Below are 26,201 nucleotides of genomic sequence, written 5' to 3'. Positions count from 1 at the left end.
CATGTAAGTTATTGGTTTGAACCAATGTGCGTACAGGGCTCAACCGTATAACTTTCTGTTTAACCCTGCAAAACCATCCATACATGCCATGGTTACATAAGTGTGAAATGTTCATATTTTTTTCACAGTGCTATAAGGTCAAGCTGAAGACAGTTTGCTGTCAAAACTTTGGTTGTTAATTGTATGGCATCAGTGCAACAGTGTCCAACTACGTATTTCTCTTTGTAAAGTCTTGGCCAAACATGAGCTCAGACATTCTTTACAGTTCACACTTTATTCATTACAGATTACACGGTCTTTGATGCACAGAGACTCTCATTTGTTAGAGCTGTTCACAGGGTTCGTACAGACAGTGGCAAGTCAAATTCAAGGACTTCCAAGTACTTTTTCAAGCACTAATATTTATTTTCAAGGACCATCAATTTGCAATAGTTCCTATTATGCCATTGTAGTCACCTCCGGGTGCCAGTATATCGCCACAACCTCATGAAAAAAAAAACGTACTATTCATCACTACCTTACAAGTTCTAAGTTCAACTGGTTTCCTGATATGAACTGTAACTCAGTCAAATCTGTGAAATTGTTGCATGATGCGTTTATATTTTTGTTCAGTGTACATGATAATAATATTACATTGTCTTTATATTTTACTAAATTGTTGGTCCCACAGGCTGTCCCAACACATTATGACACAAAAGTGAATTGACATTAAAAGGCACTTAGTTACTTAAAATGTTGCATTCTATACCAATTTGAAGAGAAACAAGTTATTTATGTATTTGATAACAAAAATGCTCTCATGAGACCCTATTTAAATTTTAGGGGACCCCACATGGGTCAAGGACCCCAAGTTTGGGAACCACTGTACTAGTAACCTCTCTCCCTGTTTGCTTCAATGCTTCCTCTCTCTGTGCATCTCCTTTGCCTCCTTCATTGCAGCCTGACTCATCACTGTCTATCTCACTACTCTCAGTAAAGAAAATGTATTTTGTTTGGAGAACTTATAGTAGCCCATCTTTTGATTATAGCTAACTTAATTTCAGTCAACTTCCGCTGCTAAGGTCAGGCTCCGTTCTATGTTAGCTTCTAACTTCATCCTTCTAGCCAGCTAGTTAAAGCTAGCTACCTGGTTAATAACCTTGAGCTACCTGGCTAGCTAGACATCTGACTGAAATATCAGCAACTATTTACCAGTTGTACACTCATTCTCCGAGAGTCAGGTTTTTTTTGTTTGGGGGACGCTATAGATGTGACGTTTGGCGCCTAATCAGTCAGTTCTGTAAAACTCAGTAGTCTGCCTGGAAACTAATTAGCAAGACCAATACATTTTTGTAATATTTTTGTAATATATTTGATTATTTTCTGTTCTACTCTCATTTTAATTCAAGTACATTTTAAGTATCAGCTTGAGGTCATTTCTGATTTTCAAGGTAGCCAGTACTTGAATTTCAGAGTGCCAAATTCAAGTACTTTAAGCACCTCAGTGGACCCTGTGTCCACTATACAGATATAGCCTCCACCCAAAACAGGGTCTTCCCCAGAAGGTAACAGAAGTACACACAAACAAACACAAACCTGGGCATGACGGAGAGCCTCTCCAGGTGCTGACAGAGGTTGTCCACGGACCCTGACCCCAGCAGTCTCACATCCAATACAGACACCAGGGCCTCAAATAGAGAGGTCACCACAAAGATCATCTGGAGGAGGGGGAGAGAGAAAATGAAATGATGTGAGTACTGTACTGTGACTGAACCCTTTTACTCTGTGAGGAGCATAGGTCATTGACAAATGTACTGTATGAGAAGTACTATATATTAGTGGTGTGAACGTTTAAACACTTAAACGAAATTGGGATCCTTAACATTAACAGACTGACTACACCACTCGTGTTGCAAAATACATTTAGAAATCTATATTATTCAATTATCGCACCCACTGCGCGTCTGCGTTAGTAAGGGCTAAAATAGAAGTCAGTTCGATTTGTGACGCAGATCGCGCTGCAAGTCCTGCCTCTCCCATCTCTTCATTGGTTTATAGAAGCAGGTACCCACGTGCCATCTCCTCATTGGTCATTGGTTCACGTGAGTGAAAGACGAACGAGGTTAGTGGCGGTAATGCACCTAATTTATGAAAGTTGCCAATCGCAATATAAAGTCAAGAGAAGAAAAAACCTAGGAGGAGAGATGGCAAGAACAGGCCTCCCGGGTGGCGCAGTGGTTAAGGGCGCTGTACTGCAGCGCCAGCTGTGCCATCAGAGTTCCTTGGTTCGCGCCCAGGCTCTGTCGTAACCGGCCACGACCGGGAGGTCCGTGGGGCGGCGCACAATTGGCCTAGCGTCGCCCGGGTTAGGGAGGGCTTGGTCGGTAGGGGTGTCCTTGTCTCATCGCGCACCAGCGACTCCTGTGGCGGGCTGGGCGCAGTGTGCGCTAACCAAGGTGGCCAGGTGCACAGTGTTTCCTCCGGCGCATTGGTGCGGCTAGCTTCCGGGTTGGATGCGTGCTGTGTTAAGAAGCAGTGCGGCTTGGTTGGGTTGTGTATCGGAGGACGCATGACTTTCAACCTTCGTCTCTCCCGAGCCCGTAAGGGAGTTGTAGAGATGAGACAAGATAGTAGCTACTACAACAATTGGATACCATGAAATTGGGGAGAAAAAGGGGTAAAATAAAAAAATAAAAAAAGATGGCAAGAAACGATTCGGTTGACCGTTTTATGTGTGGATTAATTTTCGGACTAGAGGACCTTGTGCATTTCAGGTAAAATGTTTGTATCCCAGGACAAATTAGCTAGCAACAGCAAGCTAGCTAAATAGGACAAATTAGCTAGCAAGTGCAAGCTATCTAGCTAAATTGCCATAAATGTTTCATGCTTTTCGACCTGTCCCCAAAGTCATTGGTTCAGAGTTTGTTTTGATATTTTGACCTGCGTGTCGTGATCGTGTTTGGTGTGGGGGTAAAAAAATAATTAATGTACGATGGAGCACGCGGCAGGCGGTTTGGGTTCCGTGTTAACGTTAAGAAAAATCCATGTAGATGCAGAAAGTAAACAGCATAGTGGGTCAATTTCCACAACAACTAAGAGCGTTGAAGCACGAAGCGAGCCCCGTGCACATGCGCAGATAAAAATCAAATGTTATTTGTCTCATGCGCCGAATACAACAGGAATTACAGTGAAATGCTTACTTACAAGCAAGCCCTTAACCAACAATGCAGATTTAAGAAAAAAATTAAAATGTATAAATAAATAAGGAGCAACAATAAAATAACAGCAGTGAGGCTATATACAGTAGGTTCTGGTACAGAGTCAACGTGTGGGGGCACCGGTTAGTCTAGGTAATTTAGGTAATATGTACATGTAGGTAAAGTGACTATGCATGGAAAATAAACAGAGAGTAGTTGCAGTGTAAAAATGGGGGTTGGGGTGGGACAATGCAAATAGTCAGGGTAGCCATTTGAATAACTGTTCCAGAGTCTTATGGCTTGGGGGTAGAACCTGTTAAGAAGCCTTTTTGACCTAGACTTGGCGCTCCGGTACCGCTTGCCGTGCGGTAGCAGAGAGAACAGTCTATGACTGGGGTGGCTGGAGCCCTTGGCATTTTTTGGGCCAACCTCTAACACCGCCTGGTATAAAGGTCCTGGATGGCAGGAAGCTTGTTCCCAGTGATGTACTGGGCCGTACATACTACCCTCTGTAGTGCCTTGCGATCGGAGGCCGAGCAGTTGCCATACCAGGCGGTGATGTAACCAGTCAGGATGCTCTCGATGGTGCAGCTGTGGAACTTTTTGAGGATCTGAGGACCCATGCCAAATCTTTTCAGTCTCCTGAGGGGGAATGGGAGTTGTCGTGCCCTCTTCACGACTGTCTTGGTGTGCTTGGACCATGATAGCTTATTGGTGATGTGGACACCAAGAAACTTGAAGCTCTCAACCTGCTCCACAACAGCCCCGTCAATGAGAATGGGGGTGTGCTCAGAACTCATTTTTCTGTAGTCCACAATCATCTCCTTTGTCTTGATCACGTTGAGGGAGAGGTTGTTATCCTGGCAACACAGTCAGGTCTCTGAACTCCCTATCGGCTGTCTCATTGTTGTCTGTGATCAGGCTGTTGTGTCCTCTCCAACACCATCATTAAGTCTGCAGTTGTGTTTGGCCATGCAATCATGGATGAACAGGGAATACAGGAGGGTACTGAGCACACACCCCTGAGGGGCCCCTGTGTTGAGGATCAGTGGCAGATGTGTTGTTACCTACACTTACCACCTGGGGGCGGCCCATCAGGAAGTCCAGGATCCAGTTGCAGAGGGAGGTGTTTAGTCCCAGGATCCTTAGCTTAGTGATGAGCTTTGAGGGCACTATGGTGTTGAACGCTGAGCTGTAGTCATTGAATAGCATTAAGCATCTCCCGTCCAAAATTAAATCTAGAACCGGCTTCCTATTTCGCAACAAAGCATCCTTCACTCATGCTGCCAAACATACCCTAGCAAATCTGACTGTCCTACCGAACCCTTGACTTCGGCGATGTCATTTACAAAATAGCCTCCAACACTCTCCTCAGCAAATTGGATGCAGTCTATCACAGTGCCATCCATTTTGTCACCAAAGCCCCATATACTACCCACCACTGCGACCTGTATGCTCTCGTTGGCTGGCCCTCGCTTCATATCCGTTGCCAAACCCACTGGCTCCAGGTCATCTATAAGTCGTTGCTAGGTAAAGCCCAGCCTTATCTCAGCTTACTGGTCACCATAGCAGCACCCACATGTAGCACACGCCCCAGCAGGTATATTTCACTGGTCATCCCCAAAGCCAATTCCTTCTTCGGCCGCCATTCCTTGCAGTTCTCCGCTGCCAATGACTGGAACGAACTGCAAAAATCACTGAAGCTGGAGACTCATATCTCCGTCACTAACTTTAAGCACCAGCTGTCAGAGCAGCTCATAGATCACTGCACCTGTACATAGCCCATCTGTAAATAGCCCATCCAACTACCTCATCACCATATTGTTATTTATTTTGCTCCTTTGCACCCCAGTATTGCGACTTGCACACTCATCTTTTGCACATTTATCAACCCAGTGTTTAATTTGCCATACTGTAATAATTTCGCCACTATGGCCTATTTATTGCCCCACCCCCCTTATCCTACCTCATTTGCACACACTCTATTGTATTATTGACTGTATGTTTGTTTATTCCATGTGTAACTGTGTTGTTGTTTGTGTCGCACTGCTTTGCTTTATCTTGGCCAGGTCGCAGTTGTAAATGAGAACTTGTTCTCAACTAGCCTACCTGGTTAAATAAAAGGTGAAATACTTTCTTCTTTTTTTTTAAATAGAATTCTCACATAGGTGATCCTTTTGTCACGGTGGGAAAGGGCAACAGATCATCTGTGGATCTGTTGGGGCAGTATGCAAATTGGAGTTGGTCTAGGGTTTCTGGGATAATGGTGTTGATGTGAGCCATGACCAGCCTTTCAAAGCACTTCATGGCTACAGACGTGAGTGCTACGGGTCGGTAGTCATTTAGGCAGGTTACCTTGGTGTTCTTGGGCACATGGACTATGGTGGTCTGCTTGAAACATGTTGTTATTACAGACTCGGTCAGGGACAGGTTGAAAATGTCAGTGAAGACACTTGCCAACTGGTCAGCGCATGCTCGGAGTAAACATCCTGGTAATCCATCTGGCCCTGTGGCCTTGTGAATGTTGACCTGTTTAAAGGTCTTACTCACGTCGGCTACGGAGGGCGTAATCACACAGTCGTCCGGAACAGCTGTTGCTCTCACGCACGCTTCAGTGTTGCTTGCTTCGAAGCAAACATAGAAGTTATTTAGCTCGTCTGGTAAACTCGTGTCACTGGGCAGCTCGCGGCTGTGCTTCCCTTTGTAGTCCATAATAGTTTGCAAGTTACTGTGCGTGACCGAAGTGTTGCATCGCGCTCATCTCAGTATCCTAGCTTATTCATTGATGATAGATCCTGCTTTACTGAAGTTGTGAGACATTGAATGGCAAGAAATTGCGAGATACGGCATTTGATTGCAGATAGAAAGGCCTAGCGCACAGTTCTGACTATCTCTGCCAGGTGACCGACCTGCCTATACTGTGCCTCTCCCTCTTTTTCCATCCCTCGCTAGCTCTCAAAAAAAGATGAGTGTTTGTGTTCTCAGAAGTGCGGCAACTGATCAGTATCCTCCATTCCAAAACTACTGAATCTTAAGAGAATATTGACACTCGGGAATGGGAGTCAACACCAGAGTTGACTCCCATTTCTGAGTGTCAATATTCTCTTAAGATTCCGAATTTTTAAGTTGAGTTAAGGAATCAATTCTTCACCACTACATCGTCGTCGTTAACAGTTGGAAAAAGATTACAGAGAAAGGCAAGCGACAGGAGCGGGGTGCTGTATGGCAATACTTTAAGAAGTTAAATGAAAAGGAAATGCAAACTTTGTGAAGTGGAATTTAGGTACAGTAATGGTAGTACAGGTGCAATGCTTAACCATCTGAAAGGGACGTACCGTGAGACCTAAACTGTTGCTGGCATCGACGCAACTGTATTGTGAATTCACATTTTATACATTTTTCTTATCGCTTTAACGGAAAACAGATTTTAAAAATAACTGCAGTTTAAACGTTAAGAAAACATTTCCATTTGTCACATCCCTACTATATATGTAGTAAATCAAGTCAAAGTGGTATGAGAAGGGACATTTCCAAACAAGTCAGGGATGTATAGCCAGGGATCCACACTATAGAGGCGACAATCTTTTTGTCACACCCTGATCTGTTTCACCTGTCTTTGTGATTGTCTCCACCCCCTTCCAGGTGTCGTCCATGTTCCCCATTATCTCCTGTGTATTTATACCGGTGTTCTCTGTTTGTTTGTTGCCAGTTCGTCTTGTTTGTCAACCAGCGTTTTTGTGTCCTGCTTTTCCCAGTCTCTCTTTTTCTCTCCCTCCTGGTTTTGACCAATCTGCCTGCCCCTGACCCTGCCTGTCTGGCCACTCTGCCTGCCCCTGACTCTGCCTGCCTGGCCAATCTGCCTGCCCCTGACCCTGCCTGCCTGGCCACTCTGCCTGCCTCTGACCCTGCCTGTCTGGCCACTCTGCCTGCCCCTGACCCTGAGCCTGCCTGGCCACTCTGCCTGCCCCTGACCCTGAGCCTGCCTGGCCACTCTGCCTGCCCCTGACCCTGCCTGTCTGGCCACTCTGCCTGCCCCTGATCCTGAGCCTGCCTGTCGACCTGTACCTTTGCCCCAACTCTGGATTATTGACCTCTGTCTACCCTGACCCTGCCTGCCGTCTGCTACCGTTGCCCCTGCCTGCCTTGACCTGTCTATGGCCTGTCCCTGTTGGATTATCTATTGCCTGCCCCTGTTGGATTATTTGGGCGTCAGGAAGCCTAGTGGTTAGAGCGTTGGGCCAGTAACCGAAAAGTTTATAGATCGAATCCCCGAGCTGACAAGGTAAAAATCTGCCATTCTGCCCCTGAGCAAGGCAGTTAACCCACTGTTCCTAGGCCGTCATTGTAAATAAAAATGTGTTCTTAACTGACTTGCCTAGTTAAATAAAGGTTATTAAAATAAATACAATTAAACCATTGTTAATTGATGTTGTCTGCATCTGGGTCATAACTGATTTTTTTATGTAGAGGACAGAGCTGTGTGAGACACACTGCTCACTATCTTATCTAGCTCTGAGAGGACCTGTGTGTTGTATTTCTCCACCATTCTGTCCACTTTCCATACCTCTGAGTATTTTCCACACCTCTTGGAAGCTGCTCATTTTTCATAATAATATAGATTTTTTTACAACTGACATTTTACTCCATACAAAAAATGATTTCTTAAAAATACACTGTTTTCAAACTTTTGTTCCCTATACTTAATTTTGAGCGTCTTAGAGACTTCACATATAAAAAATACTGTAGGTTCAGTGTAACTATGCAATTAGCAGTTTATGGTTTCACGAGACTAGGACTATGGGAGATGTAAAGGCTTTACAAGGGTTGCCTGTGGTTTGCATCCAGGAGGAAAGTGAGTTTTTCTGTTATGAATGAGAGGCAATTATGTGTTACAGTGCAAGGTAGGCCTAATTTCAGGGAATTACACCCGTGTCTGTCTGCCTCCCCCTCCATCTTGCTTTTGTCCTAAATTCCTATTCAGTGAAGTGAAACAATAGTGAAGCAGGTCTAATAGTGATTTACTCACACTGTTATCCAGTCCTTGGGACATGGCCCATGACAACAGTGAAGCAGGTCTCAATGGTGATTTACTTACACTGTTATCCAGTCCTTGGGACATGGCCCATGATCCAGCCATGGTGATGCTCAAGTTGGGGTGGTCTGTAAGAGAGACAGAGTGGGATAATAGCTAACAAATAATAAGGGTGGAATACAAATGTCTGCTGAAGGGTAAAACCATAGATCTCATGGACTTATCTGACACCATGGTCTATGTAGGTGAGGCAAACACACACACCTATCTCCACTAACTCTTATCATACACATGGGCATATGTCGGTGAAACACACACACACACACATCTCCACTAACTCTTATCATACACATGGTCTATGTCGGTGAGACACACACACACACACACCTATCATACACATGGGCATATGTCAGTGAGACACACACACACACACACACCTATCCTACACATGGGCATATGTCAGTGAGACACACACACACACACACACCTATCATTCACATGGGCATATGTCAGTGAGACACACACACACACACCTATCATACACATGGGCCTATGTCGGTGAGACACACACACACACACACACCTATCATACACATGGGCATATGTCAGTGAGACACACACACACACACACACACACACACACACACCTATCCTACACATGGGCATATGTCAGTGAGACACACACACACACCTATCATACACATGGGCATATGTCAGTGAGACACACACACACACACCTATCATACACATGGGCATATGTCGGTGAGACACACACACACACACCTATCATACACATGGGCATATGTCAGTGAGACACACACACCTATCATACACATGGGCATATGTCGGTGAGACACACACACACACACACCTATCCTACACATGGGCATATGTCAGTGAGACACACACACACACACACATCTCCACTAACTCTTATCATACACATGGGCATATGTCAGTGAGACACACACACACACACACACACCTATCATACACATGGGCATATGTCAGTGAGACACACACACACACACACACACACCTATCATACACATGGGCATATGTCAGTGAGACACACACACACACCCATCCTACACATGGGCATATGTCAGTGAGACACACTATACTGGATCCCATAATAAATACAAATACTGTCATAACTGATGTACAGTATACAGTGCATGGTGTTATTCTTATTCATCTTCCAAGCTGTTCTTCCCCTTTCCCCACAAGATCGACACATCATTCATTCTCTCTCACACACACACAGAAATACACACACACAGAGGGCAGTAGCATACCTCTGAAAAGTAGTGTCATGTGGAGCTCAGAGGTGCCCAGGTCAACCAGGTAGAGGCCATCAGAGCTTCCCATCCACACCCAGCTGTTATCAATACAGGTGGCATAGGGAGAGAACCTTATGCCATATGGAAAAACACGTATACACACACACAGCAGAGGGGCACAGGAAGAGAACCATGTGGAAAACGCTGTTACACATTATTCCATCAAAGGGCCTTTGATTCAGTAGATTGTCTTCTCTTCAATGTAACCCCCACACTAAAGAGGAGAAGACAATGTAACCCCACACTAAAGAGGAGATGACAATGTAACCCCACACTAAAGAGGAGATGACAATGTAACCCCACACTAAAGAGGAGATGACAATGTAACCCCACACTAAAGAGGAGATGACAATGTAACCCCACACCAATGTAACCCCACACTAAAGAGGAGATGACAATGTCACCCCACATGTCACCCCACACTAAAGAGGAGAAGACAATGTCACCCCACACTAAAGAGGAGAAGACAATGTCACCCCACACTAAAGAGGAGAAGACAATGTCACCCCACACTAAAGAGGAGAAGACAATGTCACCCCACACTAAAGAGGAGAAGACAATGTCACCCCACACTAAAGAGGAGATGACAATGTAACCCCACACTAAAGAGGAGATACTGTAACCCCGCACTACAGAGGACAATACAATGTAACCCCACACTAAAGAGGAGAGGACAATGTCACCCCACACTAAAGAGGAGATGACAATGTAACCCCACACTAAAGAGGACAATATAATGTAACCCCACACTACAGAGGACAATACAATGTAACCCCACACTAAAGTTGACAATATAATGTAACCCCACACTAAAGAGGACAATATAATGTAACCCCACACTAAAGAGGACAATACAATGTAACCCCACACTAAAGAGGACAATATAATGTAACCCCACACTAAAGAGGACAATACAATGTAACCCCACACTAAAGAGGAGATGACAATGTAACCCCACACTAAAGAAAGACAGTGTGGCCGGCAACTGGTGAGATGGCAAGGCACACACACACACAACCAACTGGGAGCATTGTGTTTGATCCAAGCCAAGGCTGAATTTTCCCCTGGTTTAATGCTGCATACAGAGCCTTCGGAAAGTATTCAGACCCCTTGACTTTTTCCACATTTTGTTACGTTACTGCCTTATTCTAAAATGGATTAAATAAATTAAAAAGTCAGCAATCTACACACAATACCCCATAATAATGAAACGAAAACAGTTTATGTATAAAATATAAAAAACAGAAATACCATATTTACATACGTATTCAGACCCTTTGCTGTGAGACTCGAAATTGAGCTCAAGTTCATCATGTTTCCATTAATCATCCTTGAGATGTTTCTACAACATCATTGGAGTCCACCTGTGGTAAATTCAATTGATTGGAGATGATTTGGAAAGGCACACACCTGTCTATATAAGGTCCCACAGTTGACAGTGCATGTCAGAGCAAAAACCAAGCCATGAGGCCAAGGGGATTGTCCGTATAGCTCCGAGACAGGATTGTGTCGAGGCACCGATTTGGGGAAGGGTACCAAAAAATGTCTGCAGCATAGAAGATCCCCAAAAACACAGTGGCCTCCATCATTCTTAAATGGAAGAAGTCTGGAACCACCAAGACTCTTCCTAGAGCTAGCCGCCCAGTCCAAACTGAGCAATCGGGGGAGAAGGGCCTTGTTCAGGGAGGTGACCAAGAACCCGATGGTCACTCTGACAGAGCTCCAAAGTTCCTTACAGAAGGACAGAAGGACAACCATCTCTGCAACACTCCAACAACCAGGCCTTTATAGTAGAGTGGCCAGACAGAAGCCACTCCTCAGTAAAAGGCACATGACAACCCGCTTGGAGTTTGCCAAAAGACACCTTAAGACCCTCAGACCATGAGAAACAAAATTCTCTGGGTCGATAAAACCTGAAAATAGCAGTGCAGCAACGCTCCCCATCCAACCTGACAGAGCTTGAGAGGATCTGCAGAGAAAAATGGGGGAAAACTCCCCAAATACAAACTTGTAGAGTCATACCCAAGAGGCCTTGATGCTGTAATCGCTGCTAAAAGTGCTTCAACAAAGTACTGAGTAAAAGTTCTGAATACTTACGTAAATGTGATATTTCCGTTTTTTATTTGTAAAAAATTTGCAAAAATGTATAAAAATATGTTTTTGCTTTGTCCTTATGGGGTATTGTGTGTAGAGTGATGGGGGGGAAAAAACGTAATATATTTTATAATAAGGCTGTAACGTTACAAAATGTGGAAAAAGTCAAGGGTCTGAATATTTTCCAAAGGTACTGTATGTACATCATAAGGTAGAAACCAGGGAACTATAGCCATCTCACGCTGTAGAATAAATAAGACAGGGTGGCAGAGGAGAGGAGACAGGAAGAGGGAGAGGAGGCTCTTCAACCAACAACGATCGTGTCCAACATAGTCCACTGTTTAGTTTAAGTAGTGAAATCCATGCCTTGTCTCGACTTGACAAATAAACTTGTACTGTAGTAGGAAAGAACAAACCATGATTGACTAGGCCTATAAGTCTGTGATACAAGTTGTGTCTCTATAACTGCTAAAACATTTATTTGTATATACTGATATGGTAGCCTGGTCTCAGATTGTCACCTCCTATGGTCACTGTCATGCCTTCATGAGTTAGCTGTACAGATGGTTATGTATACTGACATGAGTTGGCTATATAGCACAAACCAATCTGGGACCCGGCTTCTGTTGTGACACACTGCATAGCTTTAATGCCTACTCTAAGACTCCTTGTGATGGACATATCAAAGTCAGAGTCTTGTGCCCTGAGAGTCCTGACCATTCTATACTAATCACCCAGTCACCCTATGGCCTACAGCTGCACGTGCACCCCTTGTGCATCCCAGGCTTTGCATAGTGTCTACAGTACTTCACCATGGCAACAAGTGCTGATTGGACAGCCTGAGACTGTTAACGGCACTTTAACTAGCCTTTAATAGGAAGTGTCCTGCTATCGCTGTGGAAACACCACTCTGACACCCCAACATACCCTGTTAGTCACTACCAATAAAGACGTGAACACCTGCAAGGCTGGAGAAATGTAAATGGTGACGTTATATATTTACATTTATGATATCATATTTTCCTGGATCACTCAAAACTCCTGGTCTGTGGAAATAATGACGAATCAAGCACTCTCTACATGACCTGGGGAAACAGGCCTAGTAGACTGTAATAAAGACCAGTGGTTCCCAACCAGGAGTACTTGGCCTATCCACAGGGGTACTTGAAAAGAATCCTTAGACCATAGGCCTACTGGTAAAGTCTAATCAAATCAAATCAAATCTTTGTCACATGCTTCGTAAACAACAGGTGTAGACTAACAGTGAAATGCTTATGGGCTATTCCCAACAATGCAAAGAGGAAAAAAGAGAAGTTATAGAAAAATAATAACACAAAGAATAAATACACAATGAGTAACGATATATACACGAGATACCAGAACCGATTAATTGTGCAGGGGTACGAGGTAATTTGGTAGATATGTACAGTACCAGTCAAAAGTTTGGACACACACCTACTCATTCAAATAGCCCTTACAAAGCCTGGAGGTGTGTATTGGGTCATTGTCCTGTTGAAAAACAAATGATAGTCCCACTAAGCGCAAACCAGATGGGATGGGATGGCATATCACTACAGAATGCTGTGGTAGCCATGCTGGTTAAGTGTGCCTTGAAATCAAAATAAATCACAGACAGTGTCACCAGCAAAGCACACCCACACAATCACACTTCCTCCTGCTTCATGGTGGGAACCACATATGCGGAGATCATCCGTTCACCTACTCTGTGTCTCACAAAGACACAGCAGTTGGAACCAAAAATAAAAAAATTGGACTCATCAGACCAAAGGACAGATTTTCACCGGTCTAATGTCCATTGCTCGTGTTTCTTGGCCCAAGCAAGTCTCTTATTGGTGTCCTTTAGTAGTGGTTTCTTTGCAGCAATTCGACCATGAAGGCCTGATTCAGTCTCCTCTGAACAGTTGATGTTGAGATGTGTCTGTTACTTGAACTCTGTGAAGCATTTATTTGGGCTGCAATTTCTGAGGCTGGTAACTCTAATGAACTTGTCTTCTGCAGCAGAGGTAACTCCGGGTCTTCCATTCCTGTGGCGGTCCTCATGAGAGACAGTTAACTGTAATGAACTGATCCTCTGCAGCAGAGGTAACTCTGGGTCTTCCTTTCCTGTGGCGGTCCTCATGAGAGCCAGTTTCATCATAGCACTTGATGGTTTTTGCAACTGCACTTGAAGAAACGTTAAAAGTTCTTGAACTTTTCCGGATTGACTGTCATTTCTCTTTGCTTATTTGAGCTGTTCTTGCCATAATATGGACTTGGTATTTTACTAAATAGGGCTTTCTTCTGTATACCACCCCTACCTTGCCACAAAACAACTGATTGGTTCAAACACATTAAGAAGGAAAGACATTCTCGAATTTACTTTTAACAAGGCACACCTGTTAATTGAAATGCATTCCCAGGGACTAACTCATGAAGCTGGTTGAGAGAATGACAAGAATGTGCAAAGCTGTCATCAAGGCAAACAAAGGGTGGCTACTTTGAAGAATCTCAAATATAAAATATATATTATTTTGATTTATTTAACACTTTTTTGGTTACTACATGATTCCATGTGCTATTTCATAGTGTTGATGTCTTCACTATTATTCTACAATGTAGAAAATAGTACAAATAAAGAAAAACCCTTGAATGAGTAGGTGTGTCCAAACTTTTGACTGGTACTGTAGCATACTTGTAGGGATAAAGCCACTACGCAACAGGATAGATAATAAACAGTAACAGCAGCGTATGTGATGAGACAAAAGAGTCAATGGTCATTGCAGATGGTCCAGGTAGTTATTGGTTAACTATTTAACTAACTATTTAGCAGTCTTATGGCTTGAGGTTAGAAGCTGTTCAGGGTCCTGTTGGTTCCAGACTTGCCTTGCGGTAGCAGAGAGAACAGGCTATGACTTGGGTTACTGACAATGTTTAGGGCCTTCGTCTGACACCGCCTGGTATAGACCCAGTGATGTACTGCACTGTACGCATTACCCTATGTAGAGCCCTGCGATCAGATGCCATACCAAGCGGTGATGCAGCCAATCAAGATGCTCTCAATGGTGCAGCTGTAGAATGTTTTGAGAATCTAAGGGCCCATGCCAAATCTTTTTAGCCTCCTGATGGGGAAGAGACGTTGTCGTGCCCTCTTCACAACTGTGTTGGTGTGTGTGGACCACAATAGGTTGTTAGTGACCTGCTCCACTACAGCCCTGTCGATGTGGATGGTGGCGCCCACTGTTTCCTGTAGTTCACGTTTCCTGTAGTTCAGCTCCTTTGTCTTGCTCAAGTTGAGGAAGAGGTTGTTGTCCTGGCAGTGTATCTGACCTGCTCCCTGTAGGCGGTCTCATCATTGTAGGTGATCAGTCCTATCACTGTCGTGTCGTCTGCAAAATGAATGATGGTGTTGGAGTTGTGCGCGATCACGCAGTTGTGGGTGAACAGGGATAACAAGAGGGGACTAAGCACGCGTAGCGGATGTGTTGTTGCCTACCCTCACCAGAATCCAGTTGCAGAGGGAGGTGTTCAGTACCAGCATACTTAGCTTGGTGATGAGCTTGGATTGCACTATGGTGTTGAATGCTGAGCTGTAGTCAATGAACAGCATTCTCACGTAGGTGTTCTTTTTGTCCAGGTGAGAAAGGGCATTGTGGCGTGCAATAGAGATTGCGTCATCAGTGGATTTGTTGGAGCCGTAATGCGAATTGGAGTGGGTCCTGGGTGTCTGGGATAATGGTGTTGGTGTGAGATATGATCAGCCTTTCAAAGCATTTCATGGCTACAGATGAGGGGGCAATTCACATGAGAGGTATTTCAGGGGAAGTCCGGGCAGAGCAAGATGTACTTGGTGGTACAGTAATCGAAAAAGGTTTAGAAACATTGATATAAACTACAAAGGCATCAAACATCTGCTAAAATTGACTGTGACAATGGGTTAAACACGTGATGTGTCAAGTGATAAATTAGGAAATGTGTTGCATTAACCCCTTTTATCTACAGCACATGGACCCTGGAGAGAAACCCATTTACCTCTGCTGCCCATGATCAATGTCAGGTAGCCAGCGCCTGTGATAAGCACAAATTCTGAGGACTGGCTTTGCCGTCTCCACTGGGTCTGGAGTGATTCCTGGAATGTAACACAAGAGGTGGCTTGAGGTCATTTATTATTTTATTTGACCTTTATTTAACTAGGCATGTCAGTTAAGAACAAATTATTATTTACAATGATGGCCTACCAAAACGCAAAAGGCCTCCTGTGGGGACGGGGGGCTGGAATTAAAAATAAAACTAAGAAAATAAAAATATAGGACAAAACACACATCACGAAGAGAGAGACAAGACAACACTACATAAAGAGAGATCTAAGAAAACAACATAGCATGGCAGCAACACATGACAACACTACATAAAGAGAGATCTAAGAAAACAACATAGCATGGCAGCAACACATGACAACACAGCATGGTAGCAACACAAAACATGGTACAAACAACATTGGAGCACAGACAACAGCATAAAGGGCAAGGTAGAGACAACAATATATCACGCAAAGCAGCCACAACTGTCAGTAAGAGTGTCCATGATAGTCTTTACGAAATATAGCAAAAAAATGCTATTGAGTTATTGGATGGACAGTTAGACACTGCATATTACTATATAACCCCAAACCTCCTACAGAACATAACTCAGTGTTCTGATTCCATCTAGTGTTAGGAAAAACACTTTCAAGTTTACATTTTATTTTACTCATTATGTGAGAGAAAAAGTGGGAAATAAGTTCAAGTTCATGTTCCAAACGTTATGTGAAAATGAAAATGTGTCTTTGGCTAGCAGGCATATGGCTAAAACACATCACAGGAAACAAACAAATCATGTCCATAACTACTTTACTATCTCTTCTTACCTAGTACACCACCAGTCTGTGGGACCACTGTGTCCAGGTGTCTTTGGTGTCGTTGCTGCACCTTGTGAAGGTCCAATTTGGTCACCAAATGACATCTGTGGTCCTCAGGAAGAGTGAAGCTCCACACCTGGAAACAATGGGAAATCCCAGATTTACTGTGTGTGTGTGTGTGTGTGTGTGTGTGTGTGTGTGTGTGTGTGTGTGAGTGAGTGAGTGAGTGAGTGAGTGAGAGTGAGAGAGACCAACCTGTCCATCAGCAGAACCAGTGACAAGCTGCCTGCTCTTCTCCAAGAACAACATACTGAGTAGTGGAGATGCTGGAGGACAGAGAGTTATTATTTAATAAATATCAAACCAAATGTACCGTAAACTGGTGTATCCACTGTTCACATACCTGACAATACAGCAGACTGATAGAGAATCTGTTCCATTTTTAATCCCCAAACCTTTCGAAAAGAGAAATGATCAATAGGTAAACATTTAAAACCTGTTCCTATGACAACAGTCTCTCTTGGAGCAATAAACAGATGATCGCACATGTGAAATGATGCAAGCTACAGCTGACTTAGTAGCTAGTCATTTCATTTGTACAGTGTAGCGTACACTTTGATAAGGGATGCAAAAACGACTTCAAGCAAAACAACTGAAGCCAAGTGTACCTTAAACGTGCGGTCTTCTGATATGGACACCAGGATGTCTTTGTTCCATGGACAGAACTCAGCTGCTGTCAAAGGTCCCAGGTGGCCAGCCAGCACAGACAACACTTCCTCTATCTGGAGGTCAGTCAAACAGACAACACATCCTCTATCTGGAGGTCAGTCAAACAGACAACACTTCCTCTATCTAGAGGTCAGTCAAACAGACAGCACATCCTCTATCTGGAGGTCAGTCAAACAAACAGTGTATGCAATAGAAGATAAGATAACTTTATTGTCCATTCATTTGTCATCATCTTACAAGAATTATAAAAACATAACACAAACACTTGTTATAAAGGATGAATTTGAGGGGTAGAGTACACATTCAGCATGCTGTACTTACATTGGAGTTGAGTATGTATACTTTCGCCCCTGAGCATGCAGCCACTCGCTCATCACAGGGACAAAATGACAGATGGACTACCTTGCCCAGTAGTGTCCCAATAACTGTACCAGACGCAACTACCCCTGAAAACATCTATGCTTTTAGTATTTCAATAATAGTATTTCAATAATTGTACTATATAGCATTGTAAATTGATTAATTGAGTGAGTGAGTAAATAAGGCCTTACCAGTATATAAAATGTTGCCACTGAATTTAAATGTATTGTTGTCTTACTGTTCATACAGCTATGAAGCAAAAATCCTCACCCTCCCTAGTTCTCCTGTAGCAGCGCCGGATGTCCCAGACTATGACATAATCTGCAGAGGCAGAGCAGAGCAGGAGAGGGTCTCTACCTGTCCCAAACACCATGGCAGAGATGTCTCCATGGTGACCTGTCAGTCGCAGGGCCTGCAGAGGGGAGGAGATGCATTGGAGTGTGGTGGAGCCAAGTGATGCAATGATTGAACAGGCAGATTTCTTTACACTTTAAAGAAATTCTCCAGTACTTTTGTATAATTTATAGCCAGTAGTTCTGAAAGTAGCGCTCATGAGCAAAAAGTGGGCCCCAAAAATGGCATACTACGTCATATACAGTATCGGTCAAAAGTTTGGACACACCTACTCATTCTAGGGTTTTTCTTTATTTTATTATCTACATTGTACAATAATATTGAAGATATTAAAACTCTGAAATAACAAATATGGAATAATGTAGTAACCAAAAAAGTGTTAAACAAATCAAAATATATTTTATATTTGAGATTCTTCAAAGTAGCCACCCATAGCCTTGATTTTTGGCAAACTCCAAGAAGGCTGTCATGTGCCTTTTACTAAGGAGTGGCTTCCATCTGGCCACTCAACAATAAAGGCCTGATTGGTGGAGTGCTTCTGGAAGGTTCTCCCATCTCCACAGAGGACCTCTGGAGCTCTGTCAAAGTTACCATCGGGTTCTTGGTCACCTCCCTGACCAAGGCCCTTCTCCCCCGATTGCTCAATTTGGCCGGGCGGCCAGCTGTAGGAAGAGTCTTGGTGGTTCCAAACTTCTTCCATTAAAGATTGATGGAGGCCACTGTGCTCTTAGGGACCTTCAATGCTGCATATATTTTTTGGTACACCTCCCCAGATCTGTGCCTCAACACAATCCTGTCTCGGAGCTCTACGGACAATTCCTTTGACCTCATGGCTTGGTTTTTGCTCTGACATGCACTGTCAACTGTGGGACCTTATATAGACAGGTGTGTGCCTTTCCAAATCATCTCCAATCAATTGAATTTACCACAGGTGGACTCCAATCAAGATGTAGAAACATCTCAAGGATGATCAATGGAAACAGGATGTACCTGAGCTCAATTTTGAGTCTCATAGCAAAATGTCTGAATATATATGTAAATAAGGTATTTCTAAAAACCTGTTTTTGCATCATCATTATGGGGTATTGTGTGTAGATTGATGAGGAAAAAATATAATTTAATCCATTTTAAAATAACGCAGTAACGTAACAAAATGTGGAAAAAGTCAAGTGGTCTGAATACTTTCCGAATGCACTGTAGTCGCCAAAGTTCTGAAGCTTGTATTTAACAGTGGGAAGCTACTGAGGAGGGCATATAGGTATTTTTATAATATCAAATCTCAGATGCCATCTTCTCCTGATGTGACCTTGAGTAAGGGTGTGTGTGTGTGTGTGTGTGTGTGTGATTGGGGTTGGGAGATAAAACAGAACATCCTTTCGGCTAACATCCGTTTCCAACTTGTACTGTAGGACTGTCTGTAACTGACCTTCAGCTCTGTGTCCAGGAGACAGTGTATCAACAGGTCCTTGCCTTGTAGTGGTGAGGCACAGTGAGAGGGACAGCAGGCCAGCTGTAGGTGAGATAGCAGTCGATCACAGGACAAGGATAGCTTTTCCACCATCAGTCTGTTGGTCCCGCTGCCTTCCCCACAACCATCCATGGTGATCGTTTCTAGCTATGTAGTTACTCTGAAAACAGCTAAATAAAAAAATAATAATCAATTGAAATAAATGGATAGCTAGTTAGGCTAATAACCCACTAAAACCATATTGATAACCAAAATCGGAGCAGCTAAAATATTATTTATCGCTATATTTGTTGCAGTAGCTGCACTGTGTACGGTCACTCACCGACAGTCTTTCCAGTAGTAGGTAATAGCTAAGAGCTATATGTGGTCTGTGGTAAGGATTACCCAGCTAGCTAAAGTTAGCCAACTAACTAGATGGGTTACAGAGCACATGTCCTGCAAACTGACGTTAGCTATATTCTGCAACATAGATAGTCACCCACCTTAAAATAAATGCAGGTTAATTGTATCTCTAGCTAAATATAGCAAATTCCGCACTACACCCTTCTAGACCAACCAACAGCCTGCAATATGGGTCAAAAAGTATTCTGGAGGGTTGCCTGGATACCAGGGACAACAACAGCAGATGCTCAGGTTTCTCCTTTCACATGCGTTGTAGTACTTGCACCTACCGCCAGATGATACTGTTGTCATGTGCATGGTTTTCAGAGAGCTTGGATCGTGAATGGCCGGATCACAACTGTTGTATGCTGGCTAACGCAACGTCAACAGCCAAACGGTCTAATTATTTCAATGGGCGAGGAGAAATAACGTATAATATTGGTCACAATCTAAACGTAAATGTCCTCGCTCGATAGCACAAGGAGAAGGAGGTGTGATTGACCGGTGTTGTGTGGTGGCAGGTAGCATTTAGTGCGTCTGGTTCGTAACTGAATAATTGCTAGTTCGAATCCCGAAGTTGACTAAGTGAGATTTCTGTTGAAGTTCCCAAGGCACTTAAACCCTATTGCTCAGTCGTCACTAATTAAGTCATAAACCCTGCCCATTTCTAAAATGTATGGTCTTAAAATCTTATTTTAAATCAACGTTAACCTTATCCTTAACCACACTGTTAACACTATGCCTGACCATACCTTAAATTAAGACAAAAAAATCCCATTTTGTTTTCCTTATTTTTTACAATATAGACATATTTTGACTTTGTGGCTGTGTTGTCTAGCGGAAGCCTCGTTGCTCCAGGGTCACAGTTGATAATAGCTGATAATTGGCAATAAACCCACAATCCCTGTTCTTAAAAATAAAAAATTATACCAGGCATTGTCTGAGCAAGGCCCATAAAATTGCCTAAGAGTTTAGCCACCCCAGCCATGGACTGTTCTCTCCACTACCGTCTGGCATCAGGTCTCAGACCAACAGGCTTATCTCCTAGCAATAAGACTGCTGAACAGCTAATCAATCAATGGCTGCCCAGTACCCACCCTTACCCATGGTCTATCTGCACTGACTCTATGCACACTCACAGGTCTCTATCCATACATTCACACACACTTACACTCACACACACACACATATTCATGCCCACAGGTACAATCACCATAAACGACGCTGCTGGGACAGGTTGGGGATATTCAGCTGTCAATGATGTAGTTGACAGTATGGATGATATTTGCTTTTTATAATAATTCTCAAGCTGTTTTTAACCAAGTCCAATTGACAACCTAAAAATACATGTTTGTTGTACGCATAGTTGTACCTAGTGCTCAAAATAAAGGTACGCTTTTGTTGTAGCTACCTAGTGTTCATGTCATCATTCAATCAGACCGAGACCTCTATAGCAACATGCCAATGTGATAGGAATATCCCTAGGCAGTGCTCAGAAAAACATCTTAAGGGGATTTAATGTGATCCTGTTTGTAGATGAAGCAGATGCTAAACCACAGGACTGCTTTGCTATCACAGACTGGAACATGTTCCGGGATTCTTCCGATGACATTGAGGAATACACCACCAGTCACTGGCTTTATCAATAAGTGCATTTAGGACCTCGTCCCCACAGTGACTGTACGTACATACCCCAAGCAGAAGCCATGGATTACAGGCAACATTCGCACTGAGCTAAAGGGTAGAGCTGCCGCTTTCAAGGAGCGGAACTCTAACCCGGAAGCTTACAAGAAATCCCGCTATGCCCTGTGACGAACCATCAAACAGGCAAAGCGTCAATACAGGGCTAAGATTAAATCATACTACACTGGCTCCGACGCTCATCGCAGGGCTTGCAAACTATTACAGACTACAAAGGGAAGCACAGCCGCGAGCTGCCCAGTGACACGAGCCTACCAGACGAGCTAAATCACTTCTATGCTCACTTCGAGGCAAGCAACACTGAGGCATGCATGAGAGCATCAGCTGTTCCAGACGACTGTGTGATCACGCTCTCCGTAGCCGACGTGAGTAAGACCTTTAAACAGGTCAACATACACAAGGCTGCGGGGCCTGACGGATTGCCAGGACGTGTGCTCCGGGCATGTGCTGACCAACTGGCAGGTGTCTTCACTGACATTTTCAACATGTCTCTGATTGAGTCTGTAATACCAACATGCTTCAAGCAGACCACCATAGTCCCTGTGCCCAAGAACACAAAGGCAACCAGCCTAAATTACTACACCCCCGTAGCTCTCACGTCCGTAGCCATGAAGTGCTTTGAAAGGCTGGTCATGGCTCACATCAACACCATTATCCCAGAAACCCTAGACCCACTCCAATTTGCATACCGCCCAAACAGATCCACAGATGATGCAATCTCTATTGCACTCCACACTGCCCTTTCCCACCTGGACAAATGGAACACCTATGTGAGAATGCTGTTCATTGACTACAGCTCAGCGTAAGGAGATGATTGTGGACTACAGGAAAAGGAGCACCGAGCACATCCCCATTCTCATCGACGGGGCTGTAGTGGAGCAGGTTGAGAGCTTCAAATTCCTTGGTGTCCACATCAACAACACACTAGATTGGTCCAAACACACCAAGACAGTCATGAAGAGGGAACGACAAAATCTATTCCCCCTCAGAAGACTGAAAAGATTTGGCATGAGTCCTGAGATCCTCAAAAGGTTCTACAGCTGCAACATCGAGAGCATCCTGACTGGTTGCATCACTGCCTGGTACAGCAACTGCTCGGCCTACGACCACAAGGCACTTCAGAGGGTAGTGCGTACGGCCCAGTACATCACTGGGGCAAAGCTGCCTGCCATCCAGGACCTCTACACCAGGCGGTGTCAGAGGAAGGCCCTAAAAATTGTCAAAGACCCCAGCCACCCCAGTCATAGACTGTTCTCTCTACTACTGCATGGCAAGTGGTACCGGACTGCCAAGTCTAGGACAAAAAGGCTTCTCAACAGTTTTTACCCCCAAGCCATAAGACTCCTGAACAGGTAACCAAATGGTTACCCAGACTATTTGCAGTTTTTACCCCCCAACCCCTCTTTTACGCTGCTGCTACTCTCTGTTTATCTTATATGCTTAGTCACTTTAACTATACATTCATGTACATACTACCTAAATTGGCCCCATCAACCAGTGCTCCAGCACATTGGCTAACCGGGCTATCTGCATTGTGTCCCACCACCTGCCAACCCCTCTTTTTACGCTTCTGCTACTCTGTTCATCATATATGCACAGTCACTCTAACGATACCTACATGTACATACTACCTCAATAAGCCTGACTAACAGGTGTCTGTATATAGCCTTGCTACTCTTTTTTCAAATGTCTTTCTACTGTTATTTTATTTCTTAACTTACCTACACACACACACACACACACACACACACACACACATACCTTTTTTTGACACCATTGGTTAGAGCCTGTAAGTAAGCATTTCACTGGTAGGTTTACACCTGTTGTATTCGGCGCACGTGACAAATAAAGTCCAGGGCCCAGTTTTTCTAAATATTTTATCAAAATGATGCTGTGTTGTCTCAATCCTGATTCCGCATTAAATTGTTCCCAGCAGAAAGACAACATTTCGCCCAAATATCATGATCATGGGATCATATAAAATGATCTTCATTGTAGCATATGATGTGGTATGTTAGGGATTTTCTCTTTTCTCTTAAAAATTGCTTCCAAAAACATGTAGGGACCACATCTGACGAGAGAGCAGAATTTATCTGGATAAAAAAACTAGGAGGATAAGCATTTTACTGATACGATACTGTTATGTAAGTCCAGAAAGGACATGTGAAAAAAAATTTGGTGTATATCTTGTCGAGATCACACGATCATTTTCTCTTCATCACGACATAACAAAAGTTATTTTGTCAAGATCATGATCATCAAAAGTAGCATGCATCATCCATTCATTTGTACAGATGCACAATAACCACCTCAAGGAACCCTGTGATCGCAATGCGCTCGTGGGACATTTAAGCCCTGAAAGATCCCTGACATGAAGTTCTGTCTCTCAGGCTGCGAGCCGCCCCCAAGACCACAGCCAATCGCATGCAAGGGACAACGCAGCTAACTTGTCTTCTTGTGAGCTAGCTAGGTAGTCTTGTTAGCAAGCTTGTTATCTATGCTGGTTGTTAGCTTTGTAACTGATATGTGTATAATATTTGAATCAGTGGAGGCTGTTGATGGGAGGATGGCTCATAATAATGGCTGGAATGGAGTGTAATGGCTGGAATAGAATGGTATCAAACACATGAAACCATGTGTTTGATACCATTCCATTCACTCCATTCTGGCCATTATTATGAACAGTCCTCCCCTCAGCAGCCTCCAGCCTCCACAGCTGATCAGATTCCATTTCAGCCTCAGAGCTTGATCAGATTTGCTGGCAGCCTCAGAGGCTGACAGATCAGGATTCTGCCTTGTAGGCTGTTTCATAGGTAAAGATCATTGCTGGCTGACAAAGCAGTCAGTGCCTTTAAGGCTGATGCATATGATCCAGAGTGGGTGAGCTCTATTCCTGGCACTCAATTGTTACCCAGAAATGATTTGATATTGAGATTTTAAAAAAGCATTGGACCTTTAATAAAATACATTTTCTGCTAACAGATTCCTCTGAAGGTATTAAATTATAGTTCTCAGAGGCTGATAAGTCATTATGCTGCCTTGTAGGCTGTTTCATGAGCAAGGCTCCTTTCAAGCATATGAGCAGTCAAAGTGCGTTATAGGCAGACGCATATCTGATCCAGGGGTTGAGATCTATTCCTAGCAGACTGATCAGATTCAATAGCAGCCTCAGAGGCTGATACATCAGGATACTGCCTTGTAAGCTGTTTCATATATAAGACTCCTTGCAGACAGCCTACAAGGCATCCTGACTTATCAGCCATTGAGGTTGCTATTGAATCTGATCAGTGCACTAGGAATAGAGCGCACACACTCTTGATCATATACATAATGCACTTACTACTAATCTGCCTGCAAGGAGCCTCACCTGTGAAACAGTCTACAAGACAGAATCCTGACTTACCAGCCTCTGAGGCTGTTAGGGAATCTGATTAAGCTCTGAGGCTGAAATTGAATCTAATCAGCCTGTCAGGAATGGAGATCACTCACTCTGTAAATTTAAGTATGATCCATAAAACATGAAGTGTCCCTTACAATTATATACATATCAGTTACAGAAGCTAAGAACCAGCATAGATAACAAGCTAGCTAGCTAGCTAACAATACTACCTACCCTCTTAGAAAAAACGGTGATATCTAGAGCCTAAAGGGGTTCTTTGGCTGTCCCCATAGGAACCAAAAAGGGTTCTCCTATGGGGACAGCCGAAGAACCCTTTTGGAAACCTTTTTTTCTAACAGTGTAGCATACTTCTGAAGAAAGCTTGGAGTGAGATTTGCTATGTGAATTTAATTGCCCCCTGGCACAACTGCTAGATGGAGAGTCTAGGCGTCCTCCCCCAGGAAAATGTTACTGTTTTATTTTGACAGGCTTAGGTCTATGACCAGGGTAAAAAAAACAAACAACAACAAAAACAAAAACAGTTCAGGTGTCTTCAGGATGCTTTGAACATTAAACGAACACTCAAAATTCGACAACTTTGTAACTTTCAGATTTTCAGGAATGAAATCTGAAGTATGCAAATGTTGTTTTCAACATATTCTTTTGGTGGTTTGACACTTTATTCAGGAAATAATAATAAAGTAATAATAACAATTATATGGTTGATGGCCGTGGGTAACCAAATCAAATCATAGATTGCAGTCTCCATAGACTTCTTTCAAGGTAAGGACACAAACCTTTTTGACACAAACTAACAAATAATCTGCTCAGACCCCAACCAAGGATCATCAAAAGCCGTGCTATAACTTCTCGGGGAACCCAAAGATTCCTAGATGACGTCCAGACTCCCTCCACCTACCCAAGGACGTCAGAGTACAAAAATCAGTTAACCACCTAACTGAGGAACTCAATGTAACCTTGCGTAATACCCTAGACGCAGTCGCACCCCTAAAAACAAAAAACATTTGTCATAAGAAACTAGCTCCCTGGTATACAGACAATACCCGAGCTCTGAAGCAAGCTTCCAGACAATTAGAACGGAAATGGAGCTACACCAAACTGGAAGTCTTCTGACTAGCTTGGAAAGACAGTACCGTGCAGTATCGAAGAGCCCTCACTGCTGCTTGATCATTCAATTCTTCCAACTTAATTGAGGAAAATAAGAACAATCCCAAATGTATTTTTGATACTTTTGCAAAGCTAACTAAAAAGCAGCATTCACCAAGAGAT

General features: G+C 43.5%; 1 protein-coding gene across 1 annotated transcript in view; it reads right to left on the bottom strand.

Annotated features, from left to right (window-relative positions):
• The window catches only part of LOC139376891 (WD repeat domain 27), a 151,309-nt gene extending 131,688 nt beyond the window's left edge, over positions 1-19,621 (bottom strand). The window contains exons 1-11 of the mRNA XM_071119880.1: positions 19,409-19,621; positions 17,899-18,040; positions 17,590-17,714; positions 17,208-17,321; positions 16,943-16,994; positions 16,795-16,865; positions 16,549-16,675; positions 15,675-15,771; positions 9,507-9,589; positions 8,272-8,336; positions 1,576-1,697 (exon numbers count right to left, since the gene is read on the bottom strand). Of these exons, the coding sequence (XP_070975981.1) occupies positions 1,576-1,697; positions 8,272-8,336; positions 9,507-9,589; positions 15,675-15,771; positions 16,549-16,675; positions 16,795-16,865; positions 16,943-16,994; positions 17,208-17,321; positions 17,590-17,714; positions 17,899-18,040; positions 19,409-19,582 (1,172 nt within the window). The 5' untranslated portion in view covers positions 19,583-19,621. The remainder of the gene's footprint in view (positions 1-1,575; positions 1,698-8,271; positions 8,337-9,506; positions 9,590-15,674; positions 15,772-16,548; positions 16,676-16,794; positions 16,866-16,942; positions 16,995-17,207; positions 17,322-17,589; positions 17,715-17,898; positions 18,041-19,408) is intronic.
• Between the last annotated feature and the right edge of the window lie 6,580 nt (positions 19,622-26,201).

This window comes from Oncorhynchus clarkii, chromosome 20 (genome assembly GCF_045791955.1).
Source record: "Oncorhynchus clarkii lewisi isolate Uvic-CL-2024 chromosome 20, UVic_Ocla_1.0, whole genome shotgun sequence".
Classification (NCBI taxonomy): Eukaryota; Metazoa; Chordata; class Actinopteri; order Salmoniformes; family Salmonidae; genus Oncorhynchus; species Oncorhynchus clarkii.
The sequence above is the reverse complement of the archived record's forward strand: the minus strand, read 5'-3'. Positions and strand labels throughout refer to the sequence as shown.